The sequence below is a fragment of the Sander vitreus genome, chromosome 4 (assembly GCF_031162955.1).
Source record: "Sander vitreus isolate 19-12246 chromosome 4, sanVit1, whole genome shotgun sequence".
Taxonomy (NCBI): Eukaryota; Metazoa; Chordata; class Actinopteri; order Perciformes; family Percidae; genus Sander; species Sander vitreus.
Genome location: NC_135858.1, coordinates 14,963,048 through 14,986,108, shown reverse-complemented (window position 1 = coordinate 14,986,108; position 23,061 = coordinate 14,963,048). Strand labels below are relative to the sequence as shown.

The 23,061-nt window shown below is 38.7% G+C and overlaps 1 protein-coding gene across 1 annotated transcript in view; it reads left to right on the top strand.

The window, feature by feature from the left end:
- Positions 1–550: 550 nt before the first annotated feature.
- Positions 551–23,061, top strand: part of cacna1da (calcium channel, voltage-dependent, L type, alpha 1D subunit, a) — a 54,476-nt gene continuing 31,965 nt past the window's right edge. Inside the window, 4 exon segments of the mRNA XM_078247453.1 lie at positions 551–628; positions 16,838–16,977; positions 20,377–20,555; positions 21,933–22,085. Coding sequence (XP_078103579.1) covers positions 566–628; positions 16,838–16,977; positions 20,377–20,555; positions 21,933–22,085 — 535 coding nt within the window. The 5' untranslated portion in view covers positions 551–565.

Sequence of the window (23,061 nt, the reverse complement as noted above, 5' to 3'; positions counted from 1 at the left end):
AGAAAGTAAGCAACAGAAGAGACAATGATAACATCAATGTAGTAAAGTGGTTCCCAACCAATTTGACTTTTGACCCTTCAGAACAAAGCTTTGTCCACATTTGACCCCTCTTCACATGTCTATGGATTACAACCAAGTCAAGCAATTGTGATAATGTGCTTTCTCTTAATGTATTCTGGTTGGGAACCACTGCTCTACAATAAACAATTACACAGCTCAAATAGCAGCTAAGTTATATAACCCAAACAAAACCATACAGATCATGTGTGGCTTTGTTCTGCCATTTAAAACATTGATCATTGAAAAAGCCATTAAAAACTCAGGATCAGGGAGTCATGATGTCTTAAGTAATTGTCATGTCTAAGTTCTGTGAATAGTTTATAAATTAAAGTAGTGCAGAAGTTTTAATGTCACAGCAGGTAAGTCATTTTTATCCATATGATAAATGATGATATGATAATTATTTTGTCTTGCTATGTTGCATCATTGCTCTTCTGTGTTTTCCTTAACTTCTTTCCACAGGCCATTTGATATATTTATATTAATTGCTATTTTTGCCAACTGTATGGCCTTAGCTGTCTATGTCCCCTTCCCTGCAGATGATTCCAACTCCACAAACCATGACCTGGTGAGTAGTCTTTATATGTCACTATAATCCATTTGGTGCTTGTTGTATCAGTGCTGCTACTTACAGCCAAAGACAGACTGGTATTGCTCTGCATAGTGTTTATATGTACTGTCTGAGTTAACATTTTCAAAACTATGTCTGGCTTCAATTAAAGGTTGTTATCTGTATGTTTGTGATAATAAGGAGTTAAATAATAGAAGATAATCTCTTCGAGTGGCTGTTGTTGTTTTCTTGTTTGGTAAAATAGTTTCAAGATACATTACAAAATGCATTGTTACTTCATAATCCTCTTTCAGTTGACAAAGTTTGATTGTATCGCCCTTTCGAGATCAAGATATAGTCACAGATTTTGCAGTAATAGTAAGACGTTGCATACAGATTGTATCTTCAGTATATCATGCAGATTTGAAGTATCTGCTGTGCCTACACAGAGAAACACTTTGACAACTATCCTCATTGGTGCTTTATCATGTCATAGTTTCCCTGTACAGAGGTTTTATTCAGCTTTCTATTTTTAGAATGTATCGTCATTGCACCACTCTGTGCACCTTGTGCATTTATGTCTGTGTGATGAATTATGGGTGATGTAGTGTTGTAAGCATTGTTCCACAGCTGATAATGAGTGCACTCTCCAAAAGCCAGACAAACACACAGAATGTGGCCCTTACATGAGCCGAATTTAGCTGTAGTGTTCAATGATTCATGAGCAGCTTATACAGCGAGTCTGCAGACATTTGAATGTTCTTGAAAGCTTCGTCTGAGAGCAGGAACATGTTAGAGAAAGGTTACCAGCCCGCTGTAAAAGACCGACGGGAGTGTTTCTCTGTCTGTTACGCTGCTGAACCCACGGTTCAAGATAAGCTACATCTTTGGCTAAAAGTGTGTCTGGTCTACTTAAGAGAAGTAAGATGTACTGCTCTCATTTTGACCTCCTGGAGGGTGACCTCAGGGTGTTTGTTTACACAGCGGTGGTGCATCAGGGGAAAGTGGGCCATGTGGGACATTACAAAGTCTGATACAGTATTATGTACAGTGTGTTGTCAGGGTAAGTTTTGGAGGGAAGTTCGAAAGATTATGATTGTCCTAATATTGTCAACTAGAAGAAAATGTCCAAACTTGCATAAGTATGGAACAAGAATCTGGAAAAGTGTTGAGAGTCTGTTTGGACTCTGAAGAAAGCATTGCTGAAACATCTGTGCATTTTGCTCTCCTGTGTGAATACAAATACAGCAGCAATAGCGTTGAAAGACTATTCTAATCGATGTCAGCATGCAAACTCTTGCTGAACTGGAGTAGTTACACACACGCCAGCTCTCTTTTTGTCTTTAGTTTACGGATGCAACAATCCGACCCGTTGGTTTGGTATTGGCGTCCACACTGACCTTATTAAGTGAATCAGGCACCGGCCAGACGTGATCATTCCACATTAGTCTAAATATAGTTTTCTTTTTGGTCTTTTTATGTGGTGAGCTAGTTTTGATGCATAAAGTCACTCAATAAATGTGTTTTAATATGAAGGCTTTAATGTGGTAGGCCTTTACTGTGAAGCCAGAGGTGTTTCATTTAATTTTATAATAGGGAACAAAGCTATCATATCGGATCAGTACTTGTTATCAGAATCAGTTTCAGGAAAGAAAAACTTGCATTGGTGCGTCTCTACTTTGATTGAGTACAATGTTTATTTCTTCTACCTTTATATATAAAATGTTGCATTGTACCAAATAAATATTTTACTACACAGCATGAATGTGAGGCTTATTAAAAGAAGCTACTTTCAGCTGAACAGCAGCTCCATTGAGCTAAATAGCTCTCAGCGACAGATGCCACTCACTAATGTGAGTGGCAGCCTCAGACTGATGATGACCTGTGTGCATAGTGTTGACAGGTGCTTATTTCATACTGGTAACTTTTTGTATAGCCACTAAACCTTAGGTATTTTAACAGATTTACAGCACAATCATTATGGAGCCAAACTGCAATGTTAATAATAAGGATAATAAATTTAGAGCGTTGCCAGAATTTAAGTTCATATGTTCAGAGCTTCACCTTCTCATGTGTTCAGATCCCACCTAAGGGCAAAGAGAAAGTTTTGGGAGCAATTCAGTATTAACTCTTATTACGACCAAATGGCATCAAATTAAATAACTACACTCTAGGAAATAAGCAACATTCTATGTCTCATCTCAGCCTTTATAATACAAACCAAAGCTGTAAGTGTGAACATAGATAGTTTAATATTTATTAATGAGGCCAGGGCATTGCTGTGTAATATGTGTTACTAGACCCTGTATATGTCTCCTCTAAACACAAGTGTCAGATTGGATTTATGGATGCACCCATTAAGAATTAACCAAGATGCTACATTTTGTGTACTGCCTATCATGAGTGAGCAGCATCATTGATGTGGCTTACATGCTTCATGAACAAGACCATTAAGTAGAGATGAGAGGACATGATAATGATTGGATATCCAATTATGTATCATTTAGTTGCTTCTTTCGAGTATCAGGACAAAGCTTAAAGGGGTGATAGAATGATTATATAGGGTATTTCACACTCTTCCCTAAGGTCTCCTAATAGGGTATGTAACATTGGTTGGGCTGAAAATTGCTCGAATGCTATTATATGGGTCCTTAACTACCCTGTGAATATGGCCCTATTTATAACGAGAGCTTTTCTACCAAATATGGTATGCTCATGTATATTTAGATGAGCTGCGCGCTGATTGGTTGACATACAGACACTGCAATGTTTCATTACTAAATTCACTTCTGAGACTTTTTTATGTGAGAAATCAACTATATAAAGCTCAAATATGGGCCGTTTTAAGAAAATTGATGGCTAATTGCAAATTTGGTAAGACGTGTCGGATTTCAGTAGGTCCACACAGTCTGATGAGACAGCGGCAGCCCCGCTGCACTCCATACCCAGGAGAAAGTCACTGTTTCTGAGTTACTGGACAACCGGGACTCGGGGCTCTGTGGAGCTGGCTGCCGGCATAACTATAGTATATTTACAGTTTGAATTTCGTCACGCCACTTATATAACAGCTACCATAAGGTCTTACAAAGCTAACGCTTGTGTCCGATTTCAATTTAATGCATTTTTCGTTAGCTGCTATTGTCCCTTCAATCCTGTAGGTAAAGATCGCGGCTAGCTGCAGGCCCTCGGGGCTCAGGGCCTCGGCATTTGGTAAACCAGTAACCCAGAAACGGTGACTTTGTATGTATGGAGGTATGTATGTCAGTCAGTGGTGTAGCCTATGCAAATGTTGGGGCGTGACAAAGACTAGGAGTTGAGATGCTTACGTAAGGTTTTAGCTTTGTTGAGATTCACCCGTTTTCAGCGGCAGTTTCAAAATGTGAGATTTGCATAGTAAAGGGAAATCAATGGGATTTTGAGCTTCTATGTATGTCCTATTTACCCACCGAACTGTCGTTATTCAACTATGACAAGGTAAAATTGGTTTTGCATTCTATCACCCCTTTAACTTTTTGAACTGACTCTTCTGTGGTTTTATGGATTCTTCTTTAACTGCACTATATACATTTTTGCTGATCCTTATACGGATCCTTGTCCATTGCTTGCACAGACTATGGTTTAATTCTGCAGTGTCAACGTTAACTCAGATACCGGAGGGTGAATAATGCAATCTTTCCCTTTTCAGCAGAGGTTGAACAATAGAATACTTTGTAGGGCAGGTGGGCCAGCTTGGCCTTAGCTGTTCTACAGAACTCACGCTGTAGTCACAGGAGGAGCACTAGAGACAAAAGTGCTGAGCTAGTTTTGCTATAGCAGTCAGCAGGTAAGGCTGTAGTGAAGATTGCCATTTCAGACCGCTCTGCTCTGCAGCCTCACAGGTGGACTGAGGACTGATATGAAATCTGAGGTGTGGTGCTGAAAGGCCTGATGTGTAAAGTGAGGATCAAATTATATCACTAGACTGCCGACTTAAGCAGGTTTTTACTCAGTGATACATTCAAAAGTGGTATAACTTTCAGCACGAAGAGACAATGAAACCTTGCAATGCAGACAAGCTGACTTCTAGGATTGTGGATGTGTAGACAGCTCACTTAGTTCATTCTCAATTAACATTAACTCCTGGAAGGTCCAAATACCGAATCTGTTCGTTTGCTTGTGCTACACTGTCTACACATTGCCTAGATGCTGCAGAGCTCCTCTGGGTTAGAACAGAGCAATGCTGCAAAGTCACAGAGGCCTTAATAGCATGAGTCTGCCTGTCTTGTTAGTAAGGCTTGGTTAAATGCAGCAGCTCATTATAAATAGAAAGCAATTTCCTCCTCGGGTGGAACACAGGGCAAAAGATTGGGGTCCTGCTACCACCAGGAGGCACAAGTGAGTAACAGGACGTAGCGAGCACACACGCACGTAAGATAACAACCTCTGTCAGGAACTCACACTCATTCTTCTCCTGCTGAGCTTTCTCCTTAATTGCTTTTCCTTTGTTTAGTCATCTCACTGCAATAGTAAGACACACAACATATCCTGCACTTGACTGCGTCTCCTTCGCACCCACCTTTTCTACGGGACAGACAAATAGTCTGCAACCCTCCTGCCTTTGCTTTAAGGTCATTTCTGACTTATCTATCTGAGACTCAACACCCCGGGCAGCTCCTGCTGAAGGTAGCTGAGCAAAACAATGACCTTTTCATGGTGAATATAGTTCATACATCCTTCATGAGGCAACACACAATGAATGGCGTATGGTATCATGTAGTGTTGCCCGTGCCATTGTCATTGCATAACTGGAGCCGCAGCGCTATTTGTTTTACTGGGGACAAAAGGACACATGTAAAGGCTGAAATGTCCATGCACAAACCAATACAGAGGTAATTTGAACACCAGCAGATAACTCACAGCTTGAATCAGCTTCACATTTGGATGTGCAGCTGAATGAATTAAGGATCACATGAATCATTTTGATGAATATTTTTTTAATATGAATTATTGCTATTGACAGAGGGACTAATGAACACACACACACACACATGTCACACATATACCTGGTTTTATTGAATACCTTATTTAATATCTGGATTTTTTTTCTTTTGATGTTGACATTGTGTCGCAATCATCTCAAGTGGTTTACACAGAAAGAGTTGAGGGGGTCGGGCGGAAGGGAGATAGGCATTGTAAACAACTGTCCCCCTTGTTTAAGATGTGAAGCTTGTTTACAGTAATGACAGTTACATGCTTGTCATCTCCCAGTAATGTAATATTCTTGTGTTTTCTACTGTGACACACAACCGGACAGCACAGCTTTTCTAATACCATCTTTAATTGAGATGGCAGGCTTTATACAAATGTATGTAACATTAATTTCAATACTTGACATTCTAACTCTTTTCACAAAATGCTTTTAATCGATTTAACAAACAGAAGCCAAGCCCAGCTGTTTTGTTGAGTAGTAAAATGACTTTTTTATCAAGAAGTCATCCACAAGAAGAACCACAGTTTTATCCTCAAGTCACGTACCATATGTTTGTTTTCATAGTGCACCATGAAAGTTATTCCTGTGTTTTAAGACATATTCAAAATTGGTTTATACAAACCAGTACTTTATGGCACCCTCCTTTATTGAAATGTATACTGGCCATAGTTCCTCAACACCATCTGTAGGTGAGCAGGCAGAAGTTCCTCTTACAGGTTCCAATACACTGCAGTTTAACTAATCACACAGATCTATCATCAGTTACCCCCTAAAACTTACACTAACTGTAAGTTCAATCATGCACAATTTAACACTGACTTCAATGAACTCTCAGGCCTGTTACACAACAAGACAAAAGCCACGCTAAAGCAGTGTTGTTTAATATGTTTTGCATTTGCATGCAACTCTGTTATAGGCATGAAATGCACATACTGTGTACTAGAAAATGAGCAACTACCAACAAAGAAAAAGTAATTTGTGATGTAAATACATACACACAACCGTCACAGTGCCAAACTTTTGACTCACAGCCATTGCCTGTTGACTGATCAAAGTCACCAAGTGCTTTAGTGCGACAACCAGTCACTGAGAGGCATTCCAGATTGCAGTGGTTCTTGTCAAAGATTATTAGAGGCACAATACAGTGGTTTCTTTTTTTGAGCTGACATCTGATAATATTGTCAGTGCTTCTATCATATATTCCATCTTGCTTGTTGTCTTAACTATGTTGGATGCAGATTAGAAATGTGTAAAAGTAGACATTCCTCTGCACTAGATATTTCACCCTAATAATTCTGCTCAGGTTCCCCCCTCGTTTCTGTGCAAAGTACAGTTTGCCTTTGTTATTCTTTTGCATTAAAGTGTCTTGTGTGATTTGCCAGCTTTATAGTCACTCATAGACAAACCAAGGACACCAGTAGTAGTAGTGCTCTTCAGGCTCTGTGCCGGTAAACAGTTCAAATTGTACATATGTAGAATAGGAAACAAATGAACAAACATGATTTACAAATATTTAGCCAACATGCACCACAATCTTTCAGGTAATCACCCTTAATTTACTATGTCCTGTCTCTGTATTTACAATTCAACACTCAACCTGCCATTGTAGTTTTTGAAAAATTATTACAGTAAGTTCCTGTTTGCTACAGTCCTTGTTTTAATGTAGTAATGGTAGTCTATGGTTCAAGTCTACGCTGGGGGAGTTGATGACATGTTTTGCAATATGAGGAGTGCTTCATGTGCCAGTGTTTTGGCTACGTGTATGACGGATGAAGTAGTTGGCGGTGTGTGTGTGTGTGTGTGTGTGTGTGTGTGTGTGTGTGTGTGTGTGTGTGTGTGTGTGTGTGTGTGTATGTGTAATGGCTGGCACAAGCAGCAATGTCTGGACTGTGGACTCCTATAGAGATGATGGTAGAAGTATGTGTTTAGTCACTTAACACAACTGCTCATTTGTGGCTCACACTAGCTCTGTCCCTGCTTGTTATCTTGAATGTGTATTTCTGCATGTGTGTGTGTGTGTGTGTGTGTGCGTGTGTGTGTGCGTGTGTGTGTGTGTGTGTGTGTGTGAGCGAGAGAGAGTAAAGAGGGAGTCAGAGCTGTGTTAGCTTGGTGTGGATACTGTGGGAAGCATAGAGCATGTGCACAGTGTGTGCGTCAAACAGGCCTTCTTAAAGGGGAACGGCAGACCATTTATGAATTAATTAATTTTTTTCTCAGGCTCTGTAAATAACACATATGATTACTTATGAATACGATGCAATGAATAACAAATACGTGTGACAAAATATTCAGTGATTTGTATGCTTTTTTGTGTAGTTTCATGCTTTTTTGTTTTGCCCTTCTAATATGCTCAATATAGTTACATTTTCAGCAATGCAAATGTTATGTAATGGCATTTTTCAGTTAACATATATGCACATTATGACATATTTGGACTTTACATCAAACCCACACAAGACACTTTGTTATCTCTCTCTAACAACAAAATTACAGTTGCAACTCTTCAATCTGTTTTTTAAGTCAGTCAAAAGACAAATGACATTGTAATATAAAATATCATATTACCAAAAAGAAGTACCAGCAAAGATAAAACCAGTCAATAATAAATAATGTAAAAATACAACAGTATTCATAGGTTGGTAAATTGTATAAATACATAATAAATGTAAAAGTAGAAGCACCAAAACTTGAATAGTCCATTAGTGGAATGATTGTCATGACTTTGTGTGTGCATGCTTGGGCTTGTGTATGTGAGGGAGACTGAAGTTGACAGAGTGAGAGAGATACATTTATTGTAACATGCGAGACATGATAACTGAGGGTGACACCAAATCATAATAGGAAGAGTTGTTAAAGCGACAATGAAGAGAGATCACAAACCCAGACAGAGTGGTGAAGACACCGGTACAGTTTTCTTACCTTCCTAATCGTGTCATGCAGATATAAAAAATCCAATACTTTTTAGTGAAAATATTCAACTTATGTGTCCACTGCCTGTTTTAGCTCAAAAGCTACAAAAGAGGAATTTCCATAAAACTGAAAAGCCAAAATTTGGCTTTTGGGATATCACTTTAATTTCCTGTGTTCAGCCATTGTTTTGGTTTCCATGACAGCTACTTTATGTCATATGTGCTTTTTTACATGGAGACACATTGCAAGCATGACTATTTGTTCTTACAGATTTACTGTACAGTAATGGTGCACTAACAACTAACACTCCCAGGTACACTTTGCAAATGAGAAAACCAGAGAGGGAAGAAGGGGTGAATCAGAGGTCTTTACGTGTGTGTGTGTGTGTGTGTGTGTGTGTGTGTGTGTGTGTGTGTGTGTGTGTGTGTGTGTGTGTGTGTGGGTGTGTGTGCATATTTGTGAGAAAGATAGGGGTGTGTGGGCTTGACTGAAATGAGAACACATGAGAATACTTTATTCCTCGTGAGATGTTGCAGAATTCAGGTTGCACTATTTCCCTTTTGCTCTACAGTAACAGTCACATGCATACACTGACACAATAACACAACATCTAACCATACAACATCAACAACATCTTGATTCAATGACTATATCGCTGTTCAATCCTGCGTCGATCATGTAACATGTAATGCAAAACTAAGCAATACATCACAGAGCTTATGCAACAAATGTGATGTTTTCTTTCTTTGTGAAGACATTGGTAGTGTGGGTATACTTAAGATGACCTGCACATGTAGTGTATTCCTTGGCAACCTCACACAACTCTTACCTGCCCCCACAGCGCGCACACACACACACACACACACACACACACACACACACACACACACACACACACACACACACACACACACACACACACACACACACACACACACACTTAGAACAGATGTGCGGTTATGTTGTATTTTGTAATGTAGTTGCTGGATTTCAATTTAATGCATTCAAGTAAAAACAATACATTTTGTTGCTACTGTTGGTGTTTTATTGTTGGATTCAGTCAGTAGTTCAGTTTTAAGCACTCAAACAGAACAATTAAAGCAATGCAGAGACATGTGGATACATTTCTGCAAACACATTCTACTATTTCCTAATGAGAACTAGCAGGAAATTCTGCATAAACTGTGATAAAAAAAAATCTGGTAATGCAACAGGCCTTATTAAAAGGTACACAAGAATGACACAAACCCCATGTATAACACTCATTTGAACAGGCACACTCAAACACACTTATTTACTGTGCAAACCTGCAGGAGTAGGTGGTGAAGAAGGACTTAATGCTGGCTGGTTGGTACTGACTGATCTATACAGACAGGGGAAGGAAAGGGAGTTTGCGGGAGATGGCGAGCGCATGGGGGAGGAAGATGTAGCCGCCCAGGAGAGTGATGTGGGAAATCCTACAGAATATATGTCCGCTCATTGTGTGCAGGATCAGATCCAAAATTACATTATAATATTTCTATGACACTAAGGAGAGATCTGGTCTCAAACTGTCCTGTGGCTGATAGCTGCAGAGTTTACAGTCATGTATTGACTGCTGTGCTGTTTGGGTGTATGCACTGACTGTGTGTGCTCGTCTCTACTGTACTATATATGGCTTGCTTTGACGTTAGTATTATGTCTTGAAGTTTGTTGCATTTGCTCTGCTTGTAAGCGCACACAGATATCAAACATGCATGATGTCACTCTGACTCATGTGACAGTTGGCTCACCGCAACACGCTCAGATGTGGCTTTCCATACACGCACATGTAGTAACACTCAGGTGGTCATGTAATCAGAAATACATAAGATGCACAGAGAATTCATATTAGAGCTGCAACAGTTAGTTTATTAATCGATCGACAGAAATTGAATCTGCGTTCTTGTTTAAAAAATGCAGATTCAATTTTTGTCGAAATTCTGTGGTTCCAGCTTCTCAAATAAATATTTGGGTTTTCTTAATACTCTGCACTGAAAATCATTGGGTTTGGGACTGTGAGATTGCACTAAACAAGACATCACTTTAGGCTTTGAGAACATTGCAATGGGTAAGGGTTGCATTTTTTTCATACGATTAACGATTAATTGAATAATTGAGAAAATATTGGAGAGATTAATCGATAATGAATATAATCTTTAGTTGCAGCCCTAACATATATACTGTTTATGTCATGGTTTCTGGCAGATCGTTTCTATTTGAACAGAATCTTATAACAGTACATACATTTATAGTCAAACAGCAACCTTGAACCGTGCAATTTTTAGTAAAAAATGGTCACAGGCCTCCTCCAAATGTCTGCAGCACTTAACATAAAACATTGAGATTTATTACAGATCGTCAGTCAGGTTGCCTGCCCTGCGGTTGCCTGGTTGATTTGTACATTTAATTTATTGGTACATTGTAAACTATGAGACCCTATTTTTTATCTGTCTCTGAGGTACATGCAGAGTAAGGCAAACATACTGTACTTCAGTATTCTCTGGTTCCTCTTAATGTAATGCACTGCAGTATTTTACAGTTCAATGGCTTAGTGTCTCATGGTGAGTTTAAAAATGATTAGATTCAGTAAGGTGCAGCATTTATGCACGTTTCTTTTATACATTCATATAATTATCTATTTTTGTTGTTGGTGTAGAAATGTACCAGTCCTACATATTCCAGATGATCATATGTTTTGTTTTGTAGCACTAATTGAATAAACTGAAGCATGACTTTTTTCTCTCTTTACACTTAAGCTAAGCTAATGGGCTACAGGCTCTAACTTTATTTTTAGCATACAGACATGACGGTGGTATTTTCATCTAGTAACTTAGCAAAAAAGTGAACGAGCATATTTCACAAATAGTCAAACTATTCCTTTAAATGCTGTATTCTGTAACTGTTTGTCATCCTGATTGTCTATACTGTAATGTGGGTCTATTCTGTACACACAACATCTATTGCATTTCTGGGTCCAGGGACAGAGGGTGTCGAATGCTGTACGGCTTTTAAAGCCCCTTGATGCAAATTTGTGATTCGTGATATTGGGCTATATAATTAGAATTGATCCGACTTAATTAGGGGATGGGATATGGCTGGTTTGGGAGCACTAATAAATATTCAAGCATATTGAATGTATTTGAATATATATTGAACTGAAAATAGTTTAGGGCTGTCATTAGTTTTTGTATTCCTGGTCTCACTTCAGGATGCTGCAGTTTAAAACTGGCTTTTATTTAGATAATAAAAGATAATGTATGAACAATGGTGCTCTAATTGCAAGACAACCTGTTTCATTGTATTTTTATGACTGCATTTCCGCTCTTTATTATTATGCACAAAATGTAATTGGTGATTTGTGTGTAGTCTGGAGGAAGATAGACGGAGCCTCGTGGGCATTGCGCACAGGCCCATCTGAATTCTTAATAGGTTTACATTACCGCTGTCCGCATGGCTCTGTCATATGGCGAGTTATGTAGAAGAATGCATGGTTCAGCGGGTTAGCATCCTTTGTCATATGGTGATCTGAGCTCTGTGAGTATGTGAGATGAACATGAACACTCACCCTGTGGCAGAGGAGGGTCTGTACGGATGTGGGGGTCGAGGAGGAACATGTATTATGCCGTGTTGTATCCTGCTCTGCATGAGTTTGTGTTGTTAGTGTACAGTTTAGGACATAAACGTGCCGTGTTTATGTGTGTCTGTGTATCCGTGAGTGCATGATGTATCATATGTACCTAACAGAATAGTAGCAAGTGAAGTCAACACATAAACTTATCGTATGCACATACTGTATGAGAGAAGGGAACATACTACTGTAAGTCTCTTTAAAACACAAATAAACTAAGATGAGTGAGTCAGAGATATTTATGGTCATCCCCAAAGGCCTCCTTCCTCACTCTCCTTCTCTTTCTGTGTCTCTCCCTCGTTCTATTTCTGCTCGCAGTAAAACGTGCTAAAATGTACTCAATTAAAAAAAAGTTAATTGAGAGGGAATGCTTATCATTTGCTATTATATTTTACATGCTTTCACGAACCAGGAAGTGGCAATTTGCATACATTTACTGCGCCTTGGAAGGCTAAAACTGTTCTGACAATGTATTACATGCTGCTTTCCGCATCTTTACAATTATTACTCAATTACTATTGTAGACCACACAGGAGAAAATCTTACATTTTGTTTTTTTATTCTAAATTCACATAGAAAATCTGTCCACATCATTGTACTTTTTTGGCAGGCATACAAAGACAAGCGGAATAAGTTTTGTTTATTTGTACTTATTACAATTTTTTTCTGACGCTATGGTACTATTCTCACAAGTATGTGGTAATATTTCACTACCTTAAGTACAAATAAACCAGATCATCAAACATCTGACATTGACTGTGTACAACAAAAACTTCTAAAAAGACCAGTTTCACATTGAAATACACTACGGTCATACACATTACATGCATAATTTTGGATAGGATTTTCTTCTCTTTTGTTAAAATACTTTTTACTAACACTATGCTCATTGTTCATAACTGATAGTCAATGAAACATTTGCGTAATATACTGTATGTATGGTTGTTTCTTTGCCTATTATAGTCCGATGCAAAACTTCACAATCACCACCCTAAGGTGTAAGATTTGTATGTGATCTTGGCGGGACTTGAACCTACAACCTTAGTGTTGGTAACTTACAGTAGTGCTCAAACCATCAGGGCCACAAAGGACCACTGCAATGATTACAGTGTGTACAATACAATAGTGTGGATGAGCCTTGTGATGACATCACTGCTGACCAATGTCAGGCTTGGATTCGACATTCAAGGTTTTTCCCAAGGTGAACCATGAACTATGAAAACATACATTGTGATGTGGACGAGTACTTATGGCCAAATCTAGAAGACTGAATTGATGCAGATTAGTGCAGTGTGTACTACAGAAAACTTTTACAGTATTTACAGAAAACTATTTTCTTTCAGTTCTGTTACAGTGTTTTTTACAGTATTTGATTAGACAAAACCTTACAGTAATGTTGCAATACAGTAAAAGTGTGTTGCATTGATGATTGGGGAAGATGTCTTCATTGATCACACTTCTGATTATGGAATAGGTATTATGGAAATAATTTGTTGTTGAATTTGATGGGTAATGTACAGTTATATTTTTGCCAACTGTAATGTGAAAACAGACAAGAAAAAAGCTAATCTTTAGCACTCCAAAGGGTAATTTGGAAACATGTATCTTACATTGTTTGGTCTTGTACTAACTGATTGTAACAATAACTTAACTGAATGAATTGCACTATGATATGTTTAGGTGACAAATGTACTTGTTGTATTTCACCAGAAACGTTGTGGTTGAAACATTGGTCTTTCAGTGAAAGATGTTCACAAGCCAAATGAAAGGAGAATCAGTTGCTTTGAATGCAAGACTTAATGATTTACAACAGGGGTCTTCAACATTTTTTTAAGCCAAGGACCCCTTAACTGAGAGAGAGAGACTGAGCAGGGATCCCTTATGTATAAAATTAAGTTGCATAATAAACTGGGCCAACAATAACGTGTGGGTGGCCTAACGACTTTATATATACGTTTTTTGTAAAGAATACTAAGCTCTTAAAATAGCCTACTAATTGTTGGCATTATTTTATAAATCATGTTTTAATGTTGAACATACATGTAGCACAGTGAATCCTTATGATTAATGCATCTGTGGATGGCCTTAGTGACTACTTTACCTATAAGCCTATCATCAGTGGGGATTTATATTTGCTAATAATACTGTATGCTGGATTATTGTTAAATCTTTTTCATTTTTGAAAAAACTTTCAAAAATGAACAATAATTTGGAAGCCCCCCCTGCATTGACTCTGAGGACCCCCTAAGGGTCCCGGACCCCCTGTTGAAGATCCCTGATTTACAAGTATGATCAGTTGGGAGTCTTGTACTTAGTTTTGAAACACTGCACTCCATACTATTGATAATAGTACTATAGCAAAGCCTCATTTACAACCAACAGATTACTGCAGCAGCAGTTTGCTCTTGGTCCATAAATGCCTCTAAAATTGTTTATCTGTCACTTCACTTCCATCCTTGTATGAATCGTTCTGTTCTCTCTGCTCCCTGCGGCACGAGCATGCTCTGTCACAGAGGCAGCAGCCATAAGCTTAACTCAACCTTTTACGTCAGTAACAAAGAGGCCCATGTCTCCTATTCTGGGCTAAGTGCTTCTCACAATCTGCAGTAAACTGTTAGGAAAATGAGCCCCGCAGCCCACAGTGCTCTTGCATTTATGGTCTGCAGAGAACACAGAGCAAAGGATTAAGGACTCCCTCAGGTGGAGGAGGTTATTATGTATATAATAATAATATTTATGTGTGTGTGTGTGTGTGTGTGTGTGTGTGTGTGTGTGTGTGTGTGTGTGTGTGTGTGTGTGTGTGTGTGTGTGTGTGTGTGTGTGTGTGTGTGGCTTTTAGCATTTGTCTGTATTGGGTATTATAAGAGCCCAATGGTCGTCCCATGTGAAAAGTTAAATGACTTTTGTGTTGACCGACAAATATTATGTATACTAGCCTTTGAGCAGAGTTTACGTTGACCTGCCTCATGCATAAAGGATGAAAGGGCCTCTCTCTGGTTTCATATCTCCAGGGAGGTCCCAGGACTGTCCTCAATAAACTAAGTCACCCTGTGCTGTCTGCACCTTCTGCCTCTCACACATCGTACTGCACTAACATGAATATACCACCTTAATCTAGCTTCGCTCCCAATCGACCTCAACTTGATGGCTTGATGTTCCCGTGTTCCTCTCTGTCTTTGAAACAACCCAGAGAAAGGCGCAATGCTGAGTTACATCACTGATTCCACATACCTTCTAGAAACAGTATTTTTATTCAGTGTTTTTCCCTTTTTTGGGCAAGAGATCTCTGACTGGTTGTTCAGCCTACTGAATCGATGTTTTCACCCAATTAATGCCATTTTGTCCTTATTTGTGTTTTTTCCATTTTTTTCTTCCACAAAGATGCAATGCTGAGTTGCAAAGCTGACAAAGCCTGTGCACAGCCAAATAACTGTGTACCTACATATCATGTATTATCAATTAATCTTCTAAATTAATAACAAAGGTTTTTGTTTATTATTTTTGGATTACGAGTACAGACTATTGACTAGTTATTTCCTGTCGTGCAGGCTCAGATAGTACATTTATGTCAGTGGTCAGCTGCCCGCCCACTTTATTCTCTGTTGTGTGTTCACAAGCAAAATGTTCAAACGTCAGATTGGTTTGGTGTGTAATAAACCATTAAGACAACCAGTTTATTGTCTCTATTTAAATTGAGGTTACATGATACTAAACAAAAACACCAATGTCCCTACCTTTCCTTCCTAAATTGAAATGTTCTTTTGCACCTAGCCAAGGTTTCTCATGTTGTGATGGTTCTCATCATGGTCTGTGAATATGTTCTGAGACTTGTTGAGACGTGTGAGATCGCTGTGGATCAGTGAGTAAGCAGGTGCACCTATACTGAGAGGTTTATGCCTCGACGCAGAGGTCCAGGGTTCGAATCCGACTTGTGACGATTTCCTGCCTGTCTCCCCTTTCTCACCTAGCTGTCCTGTCAAATTAAAGGTGGGAAAGCCCAAAAGATAATCCTTAAAAAAAAAAAAATGTGTTGATGCTCTGTGAATGGCATTTGTGTAACAATATGCACCTCATTATTTTGGTTTATTAACAACATTCTAATGTATTTATAAAAATATAACATATATTTTGTCATGGATATAACAAATAAATTATGCCTTAGATTATGGCATGCAATGTGCAGTGTAATTCTTTCCAATTTACTGTGTTTTTTGTACTACTTTTTGTACTAGTACAGTACGTACTGATACAACAGGTACCTGTTTAACATTATGGGGTACTAGGTAGCAACAATCTGGCATTTGGGAGGAATTTAAAGAGAACTATTAGTATTTGTTACGGTACTGGAACACAAAAAGTAACACTGTAGATTGAAAAGAATTACACTATACGTTTAAAGCATTACTCAATCAGGTCCTGGAATTTTTTTCATCGTTGTCTCTGGTGTTTCCACAAAAATTAGCTTTGTCTTTACTCCGTTGAGCACATTCATCAATACTACAGAGATGGATTGAAATGGTCACATCAGATTCTTTATCCGTTCGTGTCTGTGTGTGCTTCTGTATTTGTGCTTCTGTATTTGTACCTGCCTGTGTTATCCAGCCAACACGCTCTATTAATGCCATGCTCATGCTTTTTCATGATAATCCATCATATCTTGTTCCTATCAAAAATATATTGTTTTTCTGTGTGTCTGCAGGAAACCGTTGAGTATGCCTTCCTCATCATTTTCACAATTGAGACCTTTCTGAAGATTATTGCTTACGGCTTGGTGATGCACCAGAATGCGTACGTGAGAAACGGTTGGAACATGCTGGATTTCGTCATTGTCGTCATAGGGTAAGTCCTCAAGTTCAGTTATTTCAGTTAACTTTTTTTGTATAATATGTTGGATTAAACCTATTAACGTTGTCCTTTTACAGACCAGATCATCAGGTTTTATTATTTCAGTTTGGGGTTTGGATTTGCACTTTGATCTCAGTTTGACAGTTGCAGTTTACAGTTTGACAGTTTCTGAGAGAGGCAGTCAGTGTTAAAGTTAAAGTTGCTTAAGCCTCTGTTCCAAGCGGCCAAGTGTGAATAGAGACCCTCATACACCCACAGTATATGACCCAGAAAAGACAGAGAGAATAAATCAGAGCTTTACCACCACTGGCGTGAGTCACCATCTCTCCATACTTCATCTCTTCTCCAACACTCCTCCCATTTTTCCCTGTCCTCTCACTGTCTTTCGCTCACACTCTTCCATACTGCTCTGCTTTTGTCTGTGCAGCTCTTTCTTTTACTTCCCCTTCCATTTTGATCCTGTACGTTAAGCTTTATACTTCCCCACCTCACTCTGCCCTCATTCCTATCTCCTGCACACTCTCCTCGTGTTATCTTCATCCTTATAGCAGCTTCTCTTTTTTCTCCTCTATCTTCCTTCCTCTCTCTCCTCCCTCTTTCTCTCCTCTCATACACACAGTCCAGTGGGTAGCTGGGTCAGATCTCTGTCTGTTTGCAGCATGCAGGGTTGATCTGCCATGCAGTCAAATGCAAAGACGGCTGCTCCTGTTATGGAGAGTGGCTGTTACTGCTAAATCACTGAAATGACCCACCGAAATAATACTGCCAGTATCAATATATAGATAGGTCAATATGGCTCTAAAACGGCTATATAAATTCATGTCGAAAGGTCAAGGTTCAGCCTACTTCACAGCACACTTCAATATGTTTGTGTGTCTTTGTATTTATAGAGGAGGTTCAACAGAGGTTAACAAAAGGTTGTAGGCGCTTGAAGATTCAGCCGTGCTTTAATGTATTTCTTTATTCAATACTGCTCCTCACAGAGAGAAAAGTGTTGAAATGCAAGAAAAATATCTTAGGATTGTAGGGTATAATGTTACCGTAAAAATCAAAAGTCAAAAACAAGTGGTGGGGGGGAGATTTGTTAAAAACATAATTGTATTACTGTAAAAGGACGTGGGTTTCAGAAATGTAAATTAGCTTTGCAACAAAGATAAAGGTAACAGTAAAAGAACATTTATTTATTTATTTATTTATCAAAAAAAGAGACATATTCAATGTTGAGGGTACAGTAGTAGAGGTGAGTAATGATGAGATCAGAATTTTTCCTTAAATGATCATGCCAGTGTGTTTAAGCTCTTAAATTTATATTAATTATTATATTAATATTTTTATATAACAGTAGCAATAGATTTAATGACAACTAGAATTATCACCCTAATCTGCAGTTTCCCCAGCTCTTAGTTGGCAACTAGCTGGTGAACATATGTAGTGGAGCATTTAGCAGCTAAAGAGACCAAAACATAAAGACAGTGAATACTGGATTTATATTAACCAAGTGTTGATCATTTTTAAATGCATGTTATACAGTTTTATATATTGGGATGTACAATTTTCCATGCAGCAATTGTTTCCATTTTTTCCTTCACACTGTAAAAATCAATTAGCAATCGACTTTCATACAGATACAGTATATATTGAAACCAGCAGGAGAAAAAAACATTCACACAGTAGCATGGTTTACAACAGTTTTGTAAAGTGATTTGCAGTTAATAGACTAAAACAGTTAAAACCACTTGTATGACTCCTTAAATATCGAGGAGACACATTTAAGTTATGCAGGTTGACCTGAAGAAACCTGATGTATCACTTTTATGAAAGCGGTTCTCTTCAGGTACTGTATATGCAGTGAAAAATGTGTTTATATGTTTTCTTTTGAACATGACTGAATGAGTAATGAAACCCTAGTGGCAGGCGGTCAGTCTTACAGCTGTGACTCAGTATAACATAAGTCTGAGCAGACTGTGCTTATAGGCCCTCAGAACTCCTTCCTATCGGCAGCTTCATTCACTGCTCACAGTCCACAGCTTTAATGTGATGATGTGTCGAGATGATTTCCCCTCTTGGCTAGGCGAGGAACGTCTAACTGACTGTAATGAAGTGTCCTTTTTCATGGTGAGGGATTTGTTCACTGCTGATTTCACTTTTTGACCACAGTAAGGAAACAGCTCTTGTACATTTATCTGCTGTTTGTACACTGTAACTGGGCATTGAGACAAAGGGGATGAGATGCTGCTGTACTGCACTCTCAGCATCGCCCCTGGCAAAAGTACAAATACTATGAATATGTGGAAGCTACCACTACAATGTTTACTAACCAGTTTTTATGTAACATATTAACATTAATGGTGCATTGCATTTAATATGTGTAGTACTCTTTTAATCCAACTGTATCCTGGTGATATCAATATGGTTTGTGGGTGGCTGTAAAGTAGACGTTGGCACATGCTACATTATAGTTTTACAGCTCATGCTTTGAGGGATCAACAACAGTCAAATAAAAATGCTCTCAGCCAGGAAAGAGTTTAAAGGGCAACATGTCAGAAGGCTTTGTGACAGAGCTTGTATCCAGTCAAGGGCATTAATAAAAAGATTATTTGAATCGGGACATTGCAGTCACTGTTAAATGTACTGTTAAATGTACTTAACAGAATTAAGTAAGTGCAAAATAAGTACAAAGAGAACATTTACTTGTGAATAATTTATGATGGAAAACTATATAAGATGTGATGCTTGATGAAACAGTGCATTCATTCTATGGGTTATGTTCAGTGCTTGGTCTTTGAACCTGTTTATATGTTTTAATATTAGATTATATGTGTATAATACCGGTACAAATCTTATTTGTAATGCTTAACTAATACACGACTCATGATGATTTTATAATGCAGGATGTATCATGAATTCTATTAAAGCCTCTCTGAAAGCAGAACAACCTATTCCCATCGAAAATCGAAGCTATTTTTCCATCAAACGGGTCGTCTGATACGACCCCTCAAAAAGCACACATCTAGTAGCCTATATTGCTTGGGAAAACTTCTCTGTAAAGGAAATGGATTGGAACAATTTTTTATATTGACTATTCTGCGTATTTTTCAGCTTATTTTGTTGATAATATGATTGTCGTTCTTTCTATAAAAAACAATGCCTAGCATAATTTTCCAGAGCCAAAGGTGACATCTGCAAAGTGTTTGTTCAGCATCGCCTTTCTTGAAAATGGACTAAAACAATTAATCAAATTACTTAATTTTCTGCCGATCGACTAATTGAATAATTGACTAATCATTTCAGCTCTGCTAACTCAGCTCAGATGCAAACACGTTGTTGTATGTTATACAGAACGTTTTCCTCAGCAGACTAATAGTGTGGGGTTCTGTCTTTGCTCTCTGATAGACTCTTCAGTGTTGTCTTGGAGCTTTTGACCAAAGAAGAGAAGGTAGAAAGCGAAGCAGAAGGAGAAGGTATCCATCCGTCAATGCAAGGACATGGAGGAAAACCAGGTGGATTCGATGTTAAAGCCCTTCGAGCCTTCCGTGTGCTGCGACCCCTGCGGCTGGTCTCAGGAGTACCCAGTAAGTACTGAGCTCCATATACAAACACCATGTTTACCCTGTGTAACCAAATACATAAGATAAGATATATGATTTACCACATATTTTCTGTATACATTGTATAATTATCTTAACCCTTATGAGTTCCAGTAAATTGTAGGTTGAACATCACAAGTCCAGATGGTCTATGTATCATCCCTGAGGACTGTTTTTCAAAAACATATATTCAACATATACATCAGCACCCTAGAGGCATGAGCTCTGTTATAAAACAAGTAAACACTTATGACACATTTATGAACTATATGTTGTTCTAGATGAACTGAAATGTATAATATACTGAAACTGGTATCATCCATCCATCCATCCATCTGTATCCACTTATCTGGGGTCGGGTCGCGGGGGCAGCAGCTCTTGCAGGGGACCCCAAACTTCCCTTTCCCTAGCCACATTAACCAGCTCTGAATGGGGGATCCCGAGGCGTTCCCATGTCAGGGTGGAGAATTAATCTCTTCACCTCATCCTGGGTCTCCCATAGTCTTGCATTCCTCCATAGCGAGGAGAGTCTGGCTAGTCCACACAACATTCCGGGATGGGAGAAAAACATGCTCTGGTTTATTGTCATTTCTTTAAACCAATCACAATCGGCTTGGGCGGCACCTAGTGTTGGACGGAGCAACGGCGCCTCTGAAAAATAGCCTCGGGAAGGAACTTGTTTTGGGGGAACATGTGTACGTTCAAAAGTTGTTTTAGTCGTGCAACAGAAAACTCAGATTGGACAGATAGCCTAGCTAGCTGTCTGGATTTACCCTGCAGAGATCTGAGGAGCAGTTAACCATAGTCCTCAGAAATCCACTGGAGTTTAAAATTCTAACACAAAGAAAGCGGAAGGTACCGGACATCCAGTCAAAATGAGGGACATCTGGCGGACTTTCCAGTGGCACCGGAGAAATCCCGGAAATGTAACGTCGTCGATAAAGACTAGGTCTCCCCCAAGGCCTCCTCCCAGCTGGACGTGTCTGGAACATCTCCCTAGGGAAGTGCCCATGGTCATGGTGAAACTGGTATCAAATTTGTAAAAAAGAAAACACACTTCTTACTTTGGGGGAAACATACAGTCGTCTACAATATAATCATCCCACACTGCAAACATTCTGTATGCTCAGATCGCATGTTGAAAAACAAAATATTATAAATGTATGTCTTATAGTTTTATATTTAGGTCATTAGCCCGTCATAATGTGAACCATCATGACTTACTAAAGACACAAGAGTTATTTCGTCTCAAAAAGGACAGGGATGGAAACTGGTACCAACTGATGTTTGCAGCTGTGTTTCTTACTGTGCATTCAAAGTACAGCCAAGCTTCATATAATGTTTATTTTCCTCCTTGCTTAGGTTTACAGGTGGTGTTGAACTCCATCATTAAAGCCATGGTACCTCTCCTTCACATTGCCCTCCTGGTCTTATTTGTCATCATCATCTATGCGATTATCGGCCTGGAGCTTTTCATCGGTAAAATGCACGCAACCTGCTATATTCCTGGCTCAGGTATGCCCTCTTGATTATCTGTTGTACATATACAATTAAGTCAACTTTCTAGTCTACACATCTAGTATTTTGAATACTGTAACAAGCAATACTTTTATGTTAAACGTAGCCTGACCTACACTGACTTTCAACAAACATCAACATGCATTTCTCCATTATGAAGGTGAAACCTAATGTTTAATCTGATAGCATATGGGCCCTGCTAAAAGGTGTATAAAGGATTCTTTACACAATTCATCAAGTCAGGTTGACATAATAGCTTATGCCATATTGCACAAACTGAAGCATAGAAAGTCACAGGCATGCTTTTTCCTAAATTTATTTAAATCACTTTGTCTCAAATGGGGAATAAAACATGATCAGTGTTTTTCTAGTTGCAACACTATGACAACAAGGACACACTATCTACAGTATAGACAGACATATGCACAGTCTAACACTGTTACATTTTGCTGTGTTACTTTACCTTAATTCTTTTTTTTACAATGTCTATGTGGATGTCTCATGCGGGTGATGACATTTAAACAATGACATTGCAAATCTCTTCATTACCTGGTGGATGCACTGGCCAGGTTGTTTCGTCCGAGAGGGCCTGTTAAAACACAGTGTTTGTTTTTCCCTCCCTCCCCTTGTACATCATGCTGCTCTGTATGTTCATTAGTAATGAGTAATGCCAAGTGAGAATGTTTTCCTGGAGAACTGCAGCTTTCTCCTCCCACTCCAGATGAGAAGGGAGGCAGTCATGTTACCCTTCATGGCGGAAAACAATCCACCACTCTTAAAACTATTTGTCCTTGTCCCTTTAGAAAGTGTAAGGTGCTGTTGGTCAAAGCAAGTGTTAATTCGGCTAATTTTGCAGTCTTGCTAGAAAGTTAAAAGATTATAATTACTATACTACAATTACTATAATTAAAATGAGAAAAAGTAAAAAAAATTATTTGAAGGCCAGATGTAACAATCAGAGATGCTCACATGC